The sequence below is a fragment of the Dromaius novaehollandiae genome, chromosome 3 (genome assembly GCF_036370855.1).
Source record: "Dromaius novaehollandiae isolate bDroNov1 chromosome 3, bDroNov1.hap1, whole genome shotgun sequence".
Lineage (NCBI taxonomy): Eukaryota > Metazoa > Chordata > Aves > Casuariiformes > Dromaiidae > Dromaius > Dromaius novaehollandiae.
The window spans coordinates 98506043-98522707 of record NC_088100.1 but is presented as its reverse complement, the minus strand read 5'-3'; the positions used below and the strand labels follow the sequence as shown (position 1 = coordinate 98522707).

At 36.8% G+C, this 16665-nt stretch overlaps 1 protein-coding gene across 5 annotated transcripts in view; it reads right to left on the bottom strand.

Annotated features, from left to right (window-relative positions):
* SRBD1 (S1 RNA binding domain 1) overlaps positions 1-16665 on the bottom strand; it is a 142764-nt gene that overhangs the window by 50802 nt on the left and 75297 nt on the right. For all 5 annotated transcript variants that reach the window (XM_026121185.2, XM_026121184.2, XM_026121186.2 and 2 more), the window contains one exon: positions 5703-5785. In XM_026121185.2, the coding sequence (XP_025976970.2) occupies positions 5703-5785 (83 nt within the window). The remainder of the gene's footprint in view (positions 1-5702; positions 5786-16665) is intronic.

Genomic DNA, 16665 nt, shown 5'->3' with positions numbered 1-16665 from the left:
CCCTGAATTTCTAAAATTGTTATAGTTTACCTCCCAAACATTTCTAAAGTTAGTAAATATTAAGTGTTAAATATACAATCAGTTGCCTCAAGTGAATAATTTTCATGATGGGAGTACAGAAGAATAACAAAATTTGAAGTGATACAGTCATAAATGAGATTAACAATTTTCTAACACACATCCTGTTACTACAGACACCCATTGGAAATTTAGAAAGACTCGACAGCCACATCTTTTGAGGAAGGGGAAGATCAAAGAATGAAACAAAATAAAATGGCTCTATGCAGCTTCAGCCTTACACAGGAAAGGACAGTAATATTCTTCCAGCACTGCCCACTCAGTTCCCCCTCATTAGCATGAACATGCTCAAGCAACGGGGCAGGGACAGAAAGACATACACAGCAATGGCTAGTGATGACAGCTGCCATCTGAATCACTAGGGTCTGACTGCAACGAGATAGTAATGTGAGAGAAAGTGTTCTACATGGTCTTCTAGAAGAAAGGAGGAAACTCCCTTGTTTCCAGTAAGAATTGAGATATTCGTTGAGGGAGAAAGCTCACTATTAACTAGCTGGCTATAGGTTTTTAAGTGGTTCATATCCACAATACAGTCATTAAGACAGAACTATGTCTACCAAGGAGAAGACATCTCCAATTAAAACAGTGTTCCCTTAAGTCGCGTTGTCATTTAAGAAAATATGCCCAACTTTTTGGGAAAACAACACTAAAACCTAAAGCGTGTATCAAATTTCATCTGAAGTGATAAAAGGTGCTAAGGTTAATAGTCAAATGCAAAACTGATACACTTAGCCAGAGGAAGATGGAGAGGAAAAGGACGAGAGGGAAATAAGGCATTTCCAAATTTTAAACTCTGAAGCATTCCAATTATGCTTTATGAAGCTCTCCTTTGATGAGGACCCTCCAAGCACTATATAGAAACTAGAACAGGAATTAGCTCAACTGGTTTCCCTGAAAGAACCTCCATTTAAGAGTACTTTTCACAAATTTCATTTGTTCAAAATGCTTCAGCTATATCTGGACTCAGGCATCCTCCCATTTCAGAAGTTAGAAAATTGCACACGTTATACAAAAACAGATCATGAAAAGATTTTTGCACTCTTAAAACTATAATCACCAGATAGGATGTTGCTTCTTTAAGATCAGATATGGCACATATTTTTTTATTCTTAGACATGACTTGTTAAAAATTCTGATTCTTCAACACATGCCACGTATTATATTCCTAGATTACAGGTGAGCTTAAGCTCCACCACCACAAAGTGTATTTTGCCTATTTAGATGTATCCATTTTTCTAGTGTGCAAAGATTTTACTCATTAAATCAACAGCAAAGAACCAAACTTCACATATTCCTTATCACTTCCTTCTCCCTTCTCTACCTTAAAATATGGATTCAGGTTTGACTTTTTAAAATTTTATTAGTTTACTCCTCCCTTTATCTAGGTCTTTTTGTCTTTGATAGGGACTTTGACTAGTGGACGAAAAGTGTATTCTCACATCAGAAGTAGGAGGGTTTTTTGTTTGAGGGGAAGGAATTTTTCTTTCTGTTAGGACTGTTCTTTCTTTTTATTATTTTATTTGCTCTGGAAATCTACACCACAGCCACAATCATTACGAAGCAGCTTTGTTCTCAGCTCTTATCTGCATCATCCAAAAGCATTACAATTGCAACAGTGATTTATCAGCCAAAATTCGGTTTGCAGTGTAATAAAGTCTTGAGCCACTAACTATTTTTCCTGGTGGGAATTTAGCTTTGAATTGCCATTGGAAGGTGACAAGGCAAATGTATCCTGTATCAGGCAGAATCTGGGCATCATCTTCATGTTCAACTACAGAAGAAATCATACTAATATTGCCTGAAGGTGATAAATTAATTTTGGCTAGGTTCCTGCCTGGGAGGAAAGAACAATTTTCCTAATGAGATAAAGATGAAAGAAGACAAGGACCTTTAGAGGACTGGAATCTTGGTCTGAGAGAGGCCCTAATAAATCAGGTTGTTGCTTCTCTTTGTTCAAGAAAGTACCTGCTCAGACATTTGAGGCCTGTTTATTTTTCTCTGACAAAATAGATTTTCTTGGTAGTGTACAAACTCAAAATCATCACTTGAAATGAAAATAAAGTAGGTGGTCAAGTACAAACTTCTCATCTTTTGTCATCTTAAATAAATAAATAGAAATCACAACTGACAGGACTCAATTTCCAGAGATCTCTTGCTACCTGGAAACTTTTATTGAAGTGTCCATAAAACAACTGAGCAGTTTTGCTTGGAAACCTTGCACTAGGCAAGACGTGCCTTGAAGGAAACACCAGTATTCTCACTAAGATGCATGTGATGGGATACTAATAGCTCCAATAGGCCCTGTAGGGGATTATCCAAAATACTCTGGAACCAGTGACTGCAGAAGACTCAGCCCCTTCTCACAGTAGCCTTGAGACACCCACAGGCACACACACATGGACTTTGAGAAAGCTCTTATTTTGAGCTGAAAACCTGCAGCAGATACAATACAGCTACTTTGTCTTCCTGGAGCACTGTTGTCGTTATTGACAGAAGTAGCTCCTGCTCACATATATGAGGATCACTCAGCTGAACAGGTAATATGCCTGAATCACACAGTTCATGGACACTGCATTACAGAAACTATGGCCTTTTTCAGGTGGGTTCTGCTTAGTGTCTCACTTTGAGCTCAGAGAAAAAAGACACAGCCTAGAAGAGACACAGAAATTAATGTCTCTTGGCTATTGCCTTTCAAACCCTAGAGAAGCCTGGGACTTCTCTGACTATCTTAAACTGGTGGAGAGGCCATGTCCCAAGTCAAACCAAACTCAGGCAATGGTGCAAGCAGTGGCCTCACCTTCTTCCCTCCTCCAAGCTATGCATTCCTACCCCTCCCTTACCCAAGCCAGGTCATCATGTAGATACTGACAGCACAGGAAAAGGATCAGGGACACTTCAATAGAAGTAGCACAAAAGGCAGGACCACTCCTTTCAAGGAGTCTGCACTCAGAACAACATACAGCAAGTATAAGACCATCCCTGTAGAAACCACATTTGTGCTTGTGCTATGAAACTTCCACTTAGCAGCAGCAATATGCAACCACAGCCTGCCTCAGCCTAGAGTCAGAAGCTGGGTGCAGGACTAATCATTGTCTGTCCTCCAGGACAAGTATACTAAAATCTGGATTTGTCAAATTCCTAAATATCAATTTCAGAGTGTTTAAACCTTTACATATGACCTCTAGTTACAGCAGACTAAAAAGTAACATTTTCTGTGAAAAGTCTGTTACATTTGATCTAGACTGCACATTTTGTATTTCATCCCAGAAGTTAATAAAAAGCTACAGTCAGTAATTAGGTCATAAAATAAAGAAAGTATAATATAACCTTTAAAAATGTTTTGGATAATATCAAATTCTATACCTGATATACCCTTTATCTGAGGGATTAGATCAGCAATTACTCTAGGACTCACTATGCGATACAACAGCTTTTTCCATGCCTAGCTTCTGAGATATAAACAAGTAACTCTTCTCCCTAAAGGGAGGCAAGTCATAATAGCTTAATTCCTTTCCTCTTCTCTTCCCCTCCTCTGCCAAGAGAGAGCCTCTAGTGTTCAAAGAGCAGTAAACTTTTGACATTGCTTTCAAGAGTGCAAATTTGCTTTCGAGAATGTCACATAAAGCTCTAGTACCTCAGAAATCTTTACATCATTGAACAAACATCTTATAGCTACTGGGGTGATATTTAAAACTTCTGACAGGAGATATATCTCTCTAAAAGGATTATCCAAACCATGATGAGACTTAAAAGTGCAGATTGCTGAGGGTGAACAACTTTCGAGGTCTACCTTTAACAGGCTTTTAAGAATTCTTTCCCTCAAACTTTTAATATAACCAATTTGGACATGAACAAATAATGTAGTCGGACATTCACTTGTAAAACACCTTTAGTGGATCAAGAAGTTTCAGTGCAAGGGCCAGGAAGATGGCACTTACCTGCTCCGTTTCAGTGCAAAGTAAATCAAGCTGGCTTAAACCACTGAGGCAGTAACAAACAGCTGCTTTCTATTTAACATAAATTCATCTCATAATGTCATCCTCCCTAAACCATATACCAACCACCAACTCTTTGCTTGAGACGTTCAGTAGTACAACATGCACGTGGGCCACAGTAGATAGTTTTAGCCACAGAAATGCAAGTTCCTGAGACCTGCAAATCCGCAACATTTAGAAATTGATCTTTCTTTTTTCTTTAAAAAAATCCACCAACTTCTACTTGAAAGGCTGCTATTAGGATATAGCATTTCATGATTTTTTTTTTTACTTTTTTCCTTAAAAGAAAAGAATGACAAAAACTTGTACCACTTTGTTTTTCTTGTTGATGCTTTTATAAATAAAAGTAGTTGGCTTTCATAAGTAACAAGACCAATTATGCTTCAGACTGAATCTTCTCTTTTTGTCAGAACCCCTGGTTTGTAGCAGCTGTCAGTAGAACATACTTTTGCCACATTCTGGATGCATTCATTACAGAAATCTACATTATTTCAGCCTTTCAATCTAATTCTCCTCAAATGTATATTTTACACTGAAAGATTAATTATATTAGTTACTTTCTTGATTGGCTTGACAGTTAACAAGCAATACAAGTACATTTTCTAGTGTAGTAATACAAGTACAGCTTTCAAAAACAGCACTGAGTACTACCTTTACCAACAATAATGTTGACCTAGGTTCTTTAAAAGTAATCCAGGATATTTCCATTTCTTTGAAAACAGAAGCTCGCAGTGTCTCCCCTCAACAGCAGCCACACACATTTTTGTCTTTGTCACACCGCCTTTAGCAGTGGCAGTAAAACCACTGCAGTTTCTGAACTGCATTCTATTCCATTGACTCTCAGGAGCTCACCTGAAAGCTCCAGAGTATCTCAGAACAGTCTTAAATTCTGTGCTTTCTGTCCCGACTTCTGTTCCATCCGTTCAAATTAACTTATAGGCTATAGTCTTGAAACTACAGAGGAAAGCACATGCTGCATTTTCTATTTTGCACTTCTCTGTTCTGTGGGACTGAAGCACACGCATAAATGCTTTTCTGAACTGACGCCAACATGCTGTAAAATAACAATTTTTGTACCACTTCTCAATGCCACTCATTTTGTAAAGACACTTTGAAAATAAATTTCACCCCTCAAAAATAACCTACAAAAATGCACAAAACTGAGAATAGTCAAACATTTTCCAATTAAGCTTTAGTAAATGAAAAATGTCAAAACTAGTGTTTTTACCATGAACATAAGAAGGAATGCACCTAATAATACAAATTAATGGCTTCTAGGTGGAGGATCAGTATCTCAGTGTATTTTACACAAAGACCTAAAATCCCATTGCTGTAATGATGCAAAAAAAGAGAAGGCTTTACAGATCAGGTTATCTGTCTGACCTGATATTTTAAAAAGACTATAAATCTGACAAATAAAGACATTTTAGATTCTCAGTAATAATTGCTAAAATAAGAGATTAAAAAAGAACCACTCTATGACTTACAAATGTTTACTACCATACTACCAACACTACACAAACCTTTTAAAGATGACAAAACTAGTGGATGCTTAATTATAAAGAAGTGTTTTGGTGTTGCTCTATATCATGATGGATTACTTACATTAAATGATATGCATTACCTTACCTGATACATTCCAACTCCTATGTGTTTGGGCTCAATTTTCACTAGCTCAGCTAACGGGTCTTGTACACGTCTAGCTATGGAAACTGAAAAACAGAATTAGAAAACAACTATATTTTTATCTGAAAAGCAGAATTATATAATTACTTTTTCTATTTTTTTCAGTATTCTACATATTTAATCTATTTTTTGACTGGGGAAAGAAAAAAGGATAGCAGCACAAAATTACCAAAAATATAATAGAAACCTTTTCCCATTGTTGGACCCAAGAGATGAAGTGTATATTCACAGTTAAAGTAATTCAAGCAAAGACTCAAGGAGATTTCATACTGTAACCATGACATTCACTTCCTCAGTTCACAAGGAGAATATACAGAACTATGGACAGTAAATTTCACACTTGTATCCATACTAAAATGCATACGTAACATCTAAAATTAAATTCTGAAATAACTTTTAACCTTAAATCACAGACATGTAACACCAAACCTTTTTTTTCTTTTTAAAGAAGGGAGTAAATATTCACTGAATTATTTCTCCAATATAGTTATTTCTAAGGTAAACTGCACATCTGCAGTTGAATCTTTATATATACTCCAACTATATAATTCAATGTTCACTTTCAAAGTGTACTAGACACTAACAATGGGATAAATGTATGCAGCTCTGCTGTTGCCAGAAGGAGTCACTTTGAAAATGGGTCTTGGGTACTCAGTAATTTTACCATCTTTTAATCTAAACTCCATACTAAAACACATCGATTTGCAACCTACTTGTTTATAACCAAGTTTAGAAAAAACAAAGCCATTTCCAATATTTCTGATGCCATTAACAGCACGTGGGGAGAACATTTAAGCTTTATTAATCCCAATGCCTGAGCCAAGACTGAATTTTTGAAGCCCACCTTTACTATTAACTTCTTCACTTACTGAAATGTCAGAACAAATACTTATTTGCAAAGTCTCAATCTTGGTCTAATTCAGCAAATACTGGGTTGCATTTTTCAACCTGCCCCAACATTTCCAAGTGTGCTTCCTCCCACATACACTGAAACAAAAAGTTCTATCCTTACATTTCGGAACTCGTTTTCTCCTGAGCTTGAATGCACAAAAAGGACAAGTTGTTTGATTTAGCACCTCTCAGTCCATTCATTCTACACAGTGAAGAAAACTCTGATGAAGAATATCAATACAGGGAGGCACTCTTAATACTCAAAACCAAAGGTCTTTCCAAAAAGACGAGTTATTACATGCAAGGCAAACATAACCCAGAGAGGTAAAATGCAGAGGTTATCAGAATAATATTCCTTCTCTGAACCAGTTTTAGCACTTCCTGATAATGCACAGAATCAGAGACTGAGGCTGTAACACAGTAAATGAATTTCCTATAGGAAAACAAAGGCACTCTAAAAAACAAACCTGAACAGATTATCAAGCAGGTGGGATTCAGTAAGTTGACATGCAAGGAAATTAGAAAGTCAATAAATTCTCCAGAGATGCAACAAAAAATAAATTTATGCTTGCCAAGGGAGAGTGGGGTTGTCTGGTTTATCCCAAGATAATTCCTGGTCATTGGAGTTCATTGACACAGAAGAACTCCAGCTATCTTTTCCTTAACTATATTCCCCGTGACAACAGGAGGGCAGTTTAACAACTCCAGTGGCAGTCTTAAAACAGCCAAAGATTTCCCTGTTTACAGTAGACTCGTCAGGATCTGAGACAGCCCTTACATCCACCATTAAAGCTGTTTAGCATTCTAGATAATCAGTCTTGTGTTGAGAGTTATGACACTAACGTGCCCTTTACAGTATTTTCCAAAACACTGGAATGCATTTCTGTTTTAAGTTCTGTCATGAGTTACAAAACACATTTTTCCCTTTGGTGACTCTGCTAAGATTAGCATAATATAAACTTGGAAAGTATTTTTTAAATTGAGTTTTTCTGATAAATTAGGTAAATAGTTACAATGTAACACCATTACTATTAGTGCTCCATGAGTTTTCTGAGGCCCAACCAGGGACCATAGTTACTTTATTGGCATTATACAACACTAAAGAAATAGCTGGTACCTGTGCCAAAAAGATTACAAGTCAAACAGATGAAGACAGACCAATGGCAAGGGAAAGAGACACAAGCTAACGGTCATATTAATCAAGGTTCCTTTTACAGAAGCAAGAATAGGAAAAGCTGGACCAACAGCATGTAAGCAGCACAGATAACGTATGGACAAATAGATTCTAATAAGTCAAGAGGAGGAGGAAAAGCACAAAGGTCAAGGCGCTGGGGAGGGAAGGGATCTCCAAGATGTCAGTTGACAGATGGTTTGAAGGCCAGCTCCTGTTGCTATGGCTGCTTTTCCTGCTGTGTGAACTTGGGTGAGAATGAGAAGAGTGGGGCTGGACAGGAGAAAGCTGTGACCCTTTTCCAGTAGCAGTTGGCTTTAGCCACATTCCAAGAGGCATTTCCTAAAATTTTTTATTATTATTTAAATCAAGAGAGGGCAGACAAAGAAGAGACAAGAGTAAACAGGTATATACATAATGTGATTTGCTCAGCAACATATACGTAATATTTAAACAGAAAAACTGTAAGCATCTCCAATAGTCAATAGCTCATATAAATACAAAAATCTTTACATGCCTTATTTAAATGGCCACTACTGTAGGTTGTTAAATAGTGATTTCACAGCATTTCAGAATAGAACTTTACTAAATATTGATACTTGAGGACAAAATAGTAGATCTAATGCCTGCCTATTTACTAGTTATGTAGGGGAACCTGAAACCACCACGGCAAAACTTATGTATTGAATACAGCACCAAAGATTTCGCTTTAAAGATTTGCACTGCTAAATGTATAGTTAGCATGAAGTTCAAGTTCACTGCTTGGTCATGCAGGACTTCATATCCCTTATTATCAGTTCGAATGTATGCTGACAATGGCAGTTTGCTAGCTAGCCTCAGAAAGCGCTATAGCAGTGACATCTGATCTGCCTGCTTCTCTAACAGAGAAGTTCTGAATTCAAAGGCTCTAACATACGCCTTCTTGTCAGAATCACAAAAGGTTAATCAGTGCAAGTGCTATAGCTTACAACAGAAATGCTTTCCTGTAACAATCATACATATTAATTACAATTTGAAACACTAGTGGTACAGATGACCAGTCACCTTTAAATGTAGGAATGTCTGCACTCAACAGAAACAAAAATAGAACAAAGCATCAATGAAAATAATGCTGGTCCAAAACAGGAAAGAGCTCTATACAGTTATTTATTCTGAAAAAACACAAGTCTCTATATAGGTACAATTCAGTGGTTTCAATTCAATTCAGTGGGTTCTGTAATATAAAATATATTTCAGAAGTTACATTTTAGACAACTTGAGAGCAAACATTTTTCAGTGTCCACATCCCCTTTCATTACACCTTTTAAAAATAAACAACTACACTGATAGGCTAGTACAGTAAATTTCCAAACACAAATTTTTCTCAGGAATCTTCTATTAAAAAGTAAAATTCAGAACCTTATTTTTATAATAACTAGGTTGACAGCCTCATCATATCCCTGTGAAGCTTCCAGCAGAGATATAGTCCCTGATCCAGCAAAGCACTTCAGCACAGATGTATACGGGAATTCCCACTGGAACTAGCAAAAGTATTCACATGCATAAAGTTACACAGACATTTAAGTGCTTTCCTGACTAGGTCTAATGGTTGCTATGTTGAAGGGTGAAGATCAACTAACAGACAGTTATACGGTTTGAAGGATGCAGTTCCTACAGTGATAAGAGCAGGAGAGCTGACCGTCAAAATCTTCTCTAAAGGCTCAACTCTATTCCAGAACTTCTCAAACTCAAAATAAAATAGGAGAGCACAAGAGGGAAAATGCAAGACCAGCCCACCTGCCCTCTAGGCACAAATTCACTCCTACACTGACTCAAGATTAGTGTCTACAGTCTCTTGTACAGGTATAACCACCTTTTCTCTGTTACAGTAATAACACGCTTCAATAGATATCTTTTTAGGGGGCAATGAGGCTCCACTCCAGTAATTTATTCTGCATGGCTGGATTCTTGCAATGCAAGCAGAGTCTTATTAAAATCGTGAGGGCTCTGCAGAAAAGCAAGATCTGCTCCCATGGACCAAAATACAAAATCAGGGTCAGAGACAGTAAAACCTGATGGTCTCGTATTTTCCCTATAACAATTAAATCAATAAGTTTCATAAATTTTCATATTAAATAACTATTTTATACTGATACAGGTATTTCCTAAAATTAGTTGTCTGTATGTTTAAAGTACAATTCAGAAAAGGCGATAAACAATGTATTTTTTGAACAGAGACAATGAAATAGGCAGTGCAATCTCACTTCTACAGTTAAGTTATGCATCATTTTTGTTTAAGAAAATACAAAATAAATTCTGTGATGACATGCAGGGCAAAAAATAGAAAATAGGGCCAACCATGAAACTCTTGACATTTCATTCTCACAATACACTCATTAAGCAAAATTGAAAAAAAAATCAATAGCAAACACAGTACATTAACAGCAAAATGACATGGCCTTCTAGTAGAAAACGACTACAAGTATTGCACACCAGAGAGATGTAAAGCTTCTTCAAGTTGTCAATTAAAAACAAAACATTATTGCAACATTTGGAATGACAGCAACATATTGTGCTGCCATGCAGTAAATCCATGTAAAATTTTAAAGCTTGAGGGGACAGAATGGCCTAGGTGGTCCTCTGACTTTAACGTACATGATCTTCACCTCCAAGTGGAATGAGAAATAAAGAAGGTTACAGAAAGTATATCTTCTAAAATACTTTTTTATCATTACAACATTTTCTGACATCTTGTAAGAAAGCAATTTAATAATTGCTTGGTGGTCTCAGTTCACTCCATAATCTGGTTGTACGACAAAACAAACCCACCAGATACTTGAATATTTTTGCCTGTCAGCGCGGAAGTGCAATGACAGTGGGGTAGGTGAAAAGCTTGCATAAGAGTTGCTTGCACAGCTCATGCCATTCTCAGTCTCTGATCTCCATGGAAAATAAATAATTATGTTAAAATGTTCCGTTTCCAAATGGCTAATGAGCAGATGTGCCCTCACGAACTTGCACACATACTTAGTTATCCAGCTATTCCTGTCTTAAAAGATCAAATCTGTCTGAATTCCTCCCTGACAAATTTAAAATCAAGGCTATTTTCTCCATACATACTCATCACATTTCTAAAATTTGTTTTTACTATTACTTTCTACAGCAAGCAATTTCACACTTCTCACAGGGATAAAAAAGGATACAGTTTCCACTTTGGAACACTGATAAAAGTCTTCAGGCAAAGTCTTTTTAAAGACTGGAGGGGAAAGAAAAAGAAAAGAAAAGAAAAAAGTGTCTACTTCCAGCAACAGGGAAAAAAAAAACATAACAGTTTTCCATTTATTTCTCTAGAGTGTGTATATGCTATGTATATATTATGTGACAGCTGTGTCAGCTGTCAGCCGTAAAAACAGAAATAGTGCTAACTTTTTAATTAGGCTACCTGCCTCCCCCCACTAACAGAATAGATATAAGCCATTCATTATGGCCAAAATCAGATGTCCACCTTAAAGGTGCAAGAACAGCTAGTGAGCCGCACAAGAACATTCATACGAAATAGTTAAGTATTGTGCCTGTTTCTGGGGCAGCCTGCCAATTGCTTTGGTTCAGACAATCACATACTAAAATGTTCTCCTTTTGCATTGCTATATGTAAGAACCACACCATAAAGCAAAAGCTTAATGGCTGTACATGGGAAAACAGTAAAAATGAATATTCAGAGTTCTGCCAAATGCACTATGAAAGGCTGCCAGAAATTACGATGGGTGAAAGAAGAAAAAAAAATTAATTTCTTTCAGGTACAGCAGCATTCAAATGTTGCTTGTCACTACAAGCAGTAAAATGTTTTCAGCCAAAAATCTGAGTTTTATGCTGATGGCATTCCTTTAAACACATGGGTCTTTATATAAGGATAAAAAAGTGTCCCAGTCAATAACTGTGACAGTTTAGCTACCTCATGCGAGTGCGAGCATTTGTTTGTGTTTTGAAACAACGTGAGTTTTCCAGATGTGAAGGCAATGGGCATAGTTTTATAAATGTTTTACAAATAAATATATAGCAACCACAAGCTATTAGGCTATGATTAGTTCAGCCTCAATTTTGTCACAAATGAGAACATTCTGTATTTTTATTACACAACCTCAGTATTTTGTTCTTGCTGAGACATGTTACTGTAAGAACATCCAAGCAACTCACCCCCCCTCCCATTTTAAATCAACCTTTGTATCTTAGAAGTTTAGATAGAAACCTCAAATGTCAATTCAGTAAAAATTAATATTAAGGTAATCAAAGACTAACTCACAAATGCATGTGTAATTACTGTCAATATATCATACCAGGGTAGATGTGGACACATTACAACTCATTTAAATCCTTTTATAAAGCCTATTATTGCGTTCAAGATCAATTACTCTCCAGAAGAATCTGCAATTATGTTTACTCAGTGATCGATTGTTCAGGTTTCCTGAGTCCTGGAAGCTTTCTATCCTGTTGACCTGAATTTCACCCCCCTTGCAAAGGATACAGTGAAACTTACAGTAGTCTTTTCATTAAGCATTCTTTCTCAGTAGGTCAGGATTTGTGACACCGTTTTGAATCCTCATATATCTTCGTGGTGGGTTTAAAGTATGCAATTTATTTTAAGCAACTGCTCAACAGCTGCATTTCATCCAAAATTCTTCTGTGGCAAGTGAGCAGGTTTTTGTTTTAAAAAGATTACATTTTAGTTTACTTTTAACTCCATAAAACTGATAATCTGTTATTTGCTTAAGATTAATGAAATAATGAATGACAATGTTCTATTTACTTACTACAAAAATCTTTAAAAGAGATGGCTTGAATACAAAAAGAAAATAAGAAATACATATAAAAAGAAAACGTCAACAAGTGAATACTGCAATGCAGCTTTAAGGCAACATTTTTCTTAGAAACACATCCTCACAAACACTTTCCTCTACTCATTAGTACTTCCTATATCACAGCAATTTTTTTTATTCAGAGTGAGGAGGGAGAAATATAATTACTTAACTGCAGCCTGACACGATTTCCCTTCTCCTCCATCCCCTCCTCACCCCCTGAAATGAGTCCTACAGGATGGTATACATTGAGAAAACTTTCCCCGTCTGCTCAGCTTAAAAGGTAGAATTTGCCAATACACACTTCACATTCAGATCACCACTACTACTTTTAACTGCGTCACCATGGCTTTAACTACATTACTACTGAAAGTAAAGATTTCTGCAAGTTCTATACTTGTAAGAGTTATTCGTTTATGTCAACAACAAAAGTTAACCTTTCAGAAGTGACCAGAGTGCCCTTTTCTAAGCCTATATTATGAACAACAGCTTTGGAGAATAACACTGCTATATTAAAAACAAAACAAAAAACTCTTCAAATTAAAGAGCAGCCTTATACTCATTGTTCGTCTGGCTCAGTGCTTCAAAGAAACGACACAGCCTTCTAAGGAAATTACACAGACACACACACACACAGTTACATCAACAGGGAGGGAAGGAAGTTGTTTTCATCATTCTTTTATGCTTGTGGAAATTGGCTTTACCAGAACCTAGACTAATGCTCTGCTCCTGGAGATCACTTCTAGACAGAAGTGGCATTTTCAGATTGTTCAGACGCACAGCAAACGATGCACTGAAAGTAAAAGGCCACTTCCTTCTGCTGAATTCAGACCCATCCGGCATATTAGAAATAGGTAATGAGAGAAAGGCAAGGCCAACATCACATCTTTCCATGAAGTATGGAAAGATCAAACATCAGTTGCAAACAATAACTTACAGAGTACAGAGAATGACGCTCAGGTAAAAGCTACGCACACAAGTCTATTTATTGGAAATATTTACCCCAAAACAGCCAGGCAGAAGAGCTTTCATTTAGTTCAAAATAATCTTGTTTTAATTCTGTAACAAGGTGAAAGCCTAGGGACATCTACATGGGTCTTGATTATGTAGCTCAGAAGATTCAACTCCAGTCTATTCCTCTGTTCCACAGCTTCAGAGGAGGTACAGTGCAGATCGGCAGGATGTGGATAGTTATACACTCTCTCTCCTGCATGCCATTAAGTTTGCACAGATTAGAAAAGATTTAGATTCTTGTCTAGAACAGCAAAACAGTAAAGACTAGAAAACATCTTTAACTCCTGTGTAACAGAATCCATCCAGCATTGTGCCACTGTTTCCAAGTGATTGAAAACCATTTTTCTATTTATCAGAATCCTGATAGAGGCATGCACGTTTGTGTATAAGTTAAATAAGCTCAATCATTTCCACACTAAATGCAGTTATATACTGTTTTTTTAAAAAACTATCCAAAGATTTGCTTTAACTTCTGTTCAAACTATAGAATGTCATCCACACCTTCAGATGAGCTACTTCTCATTGGCAGGAACTGGATACGATGGGGCAACAAGGAACAAGCCTTCTTCACTTTGAAGTGTTATCTTGATGATAACATTTTGCTTCATTTCAGGGGAAAACTAAAGCAAAAAACAAAATAACTTACCAGGCAAAAAAACCTACTGCATCTTTTCCTTTCTAAAAGTACAATTCAACTCAGTCATTCATAAGTGCTATAGAATACAGCAGATGAAAGACAAAATGCAACTTCATTTTGTACTGCTGTAATTGCACATGTTCCAATGAAATGAATAACATTTTATGACCAAGGCAAAAATGTTCTAATGTATAAAAACATAGAGCTTACTTTCCTTTCTTCTAACTCTTTCTGAAAACTTGTGGAACTTGTACCAATCCTCTATGATTATCTGTAGAAAGAAGCTTACACTTAGGAAGCACTGGGAATGGTATAACCATAAGACTTCTGTCCAATTAAGTTTTTGAGAAATGACCTTCTCTCCTGAGTAGCCAAGGGGAAGTAGTGCTCTTTTAAGAAGGTGAAGAAATTAGCTCAAGTAGACATCAAGGCACTATGTCCCACACATCTAATCATCAAATTGTTTTACTTTCCTTAAGATAAAGTCAAAAGAAATTACGTTTTCTCTGATCTTTACCTTCCATTTGCTGGCCACTATGACAGCTCTGAACTGTATGTCTCTATCTTTAACAGCACCCAAGGGAACAAAACCCTGCAGCATGACAGTCTCAAAGTCCTAACAAGCCCCAAAAGCCTATAAGGCTTTCTTTTGCAAGGAAAAGTGCAAGTGGTTAACTGAACTTTGAGTGTACAATAATCCAATGTATTCTGCCCTGTGGAGAGGAGACAAGAAGATGGGATTTGACAATGCTAAGGCAGGCTACGCCATGTGACCTTTTGCTCTCCCAGACTCTTTATCCTCAGAAATCATCCTTTTGAAGCAGCAGTTGCTGTACCAGATCATACCTGTGCATGGAACATGGAACATATTCTAGCTCTGTTAGTACTCCAGATCTTTACAAAAAGTAACTTTCAGAGTATTTTATCTACAATTGAGGCTCACTGCTTTGCTAACTGGGTGACAGGGCTATGTGCTCTATGGACTTCTTAAAGTCACTGCATTAGAAAAGTACAAGTATGTTACTCTTGTTTCAGCATCTGAACACAGATTTTCAAATTTAAATCCAAATGCACATGGATTAAGGCATGGAAATAAATCAGACAGGCTTAGCATGAGATCTCTTCTAGCAAGGGATAATATAAATGTGCATCTGAAAAAAAAAGTAACACCATTTGCTACCTTATCCCAATGTTTAAAGAATTCTACATGTTTGGGTTTGTTTGCATCATTTTTGTAAATCAATGTAATGAAGTATATTAGGTTTTTATTTTACTTTTTAAATATTGGAAGAAAGAAGAGATTGCTTTTTTGTTAGAAGAGTCATCTGAAAATGAAAGGTAATTAATCAATTTCGTGAAATGAAGACATTCCCCATTTTGTATTACTGAGTGTATATCCAGCCCAGGGTAAAAATCCCATCCTCATAGTCATTCTCAGCCATCATGTCACTGTTTCTCCAGAACTTGGCACTTTCTTCCATTTCTTAGAATTACTATGCAACATTCCTTTCATCATGGTACCCAAGTTGAAAAGTTGAGGTGATTGTTCCACTGCATCAACTGCTTTTTACATTACATAGATGAAAAAAGAAGGTAAGACTTCTGATTTGAGCACATGATAAATACAGGGTGCATCTGTTCTCCTCCTTGTACGAAACACAAAACCACCACTAGCTGAGCATATCTCAAAAGACATTTGCAGGCATCCAGGAAGTATATAAATTCCAATGTCAATATTTCTGTGTGTCAATCCTTCAACACTGAGAAAAGTCATCCATGTTACTCTTTCCATTTACTTCACCTGACCCTCCACAATCCTTCCATTTTGTCTAGTCCAAGTTTCAGCCAACAAGTTTCTGTAACCACAAGGAACTGGAAAAGTGAAGAAGCGTTATATGAGAGCAATAACAAGAAGAGTGGCATAGTGTCTGTGCATTGATAACAGCACAGACTCTTCTTATTTCTTGTCCCAAAAGCCTCATTTCCATGACAAGCAAAGGTTCTGTGTAACAAAACAAACCCTTAAGCAGCACTGCATAGGAAAGGATGGAGGCAACATGAGCAAGATAATCAAACTTTGGAAGATCATTTAATTCCAGAGTTCACAAGCCCAAAAAAGAGTGATGACAACTGAAAATGGGTCTACACTGTTTATCACAGAGTCCATCTGTTGCAGGAAGAATGCTCACCACCACTGACTTTAGCTCTTTTCTCTCACTCATACAAAGAATATCACATCAAAACAGCCTTCTCAACCACTCTGATAATGAAAGAAGGCTAACTAACAGCAAGGAGAATTATTGGTAAACTTGTAATGCACAATAACTGTTTATTGAACATGGTGCTTACAGCTACTTCACA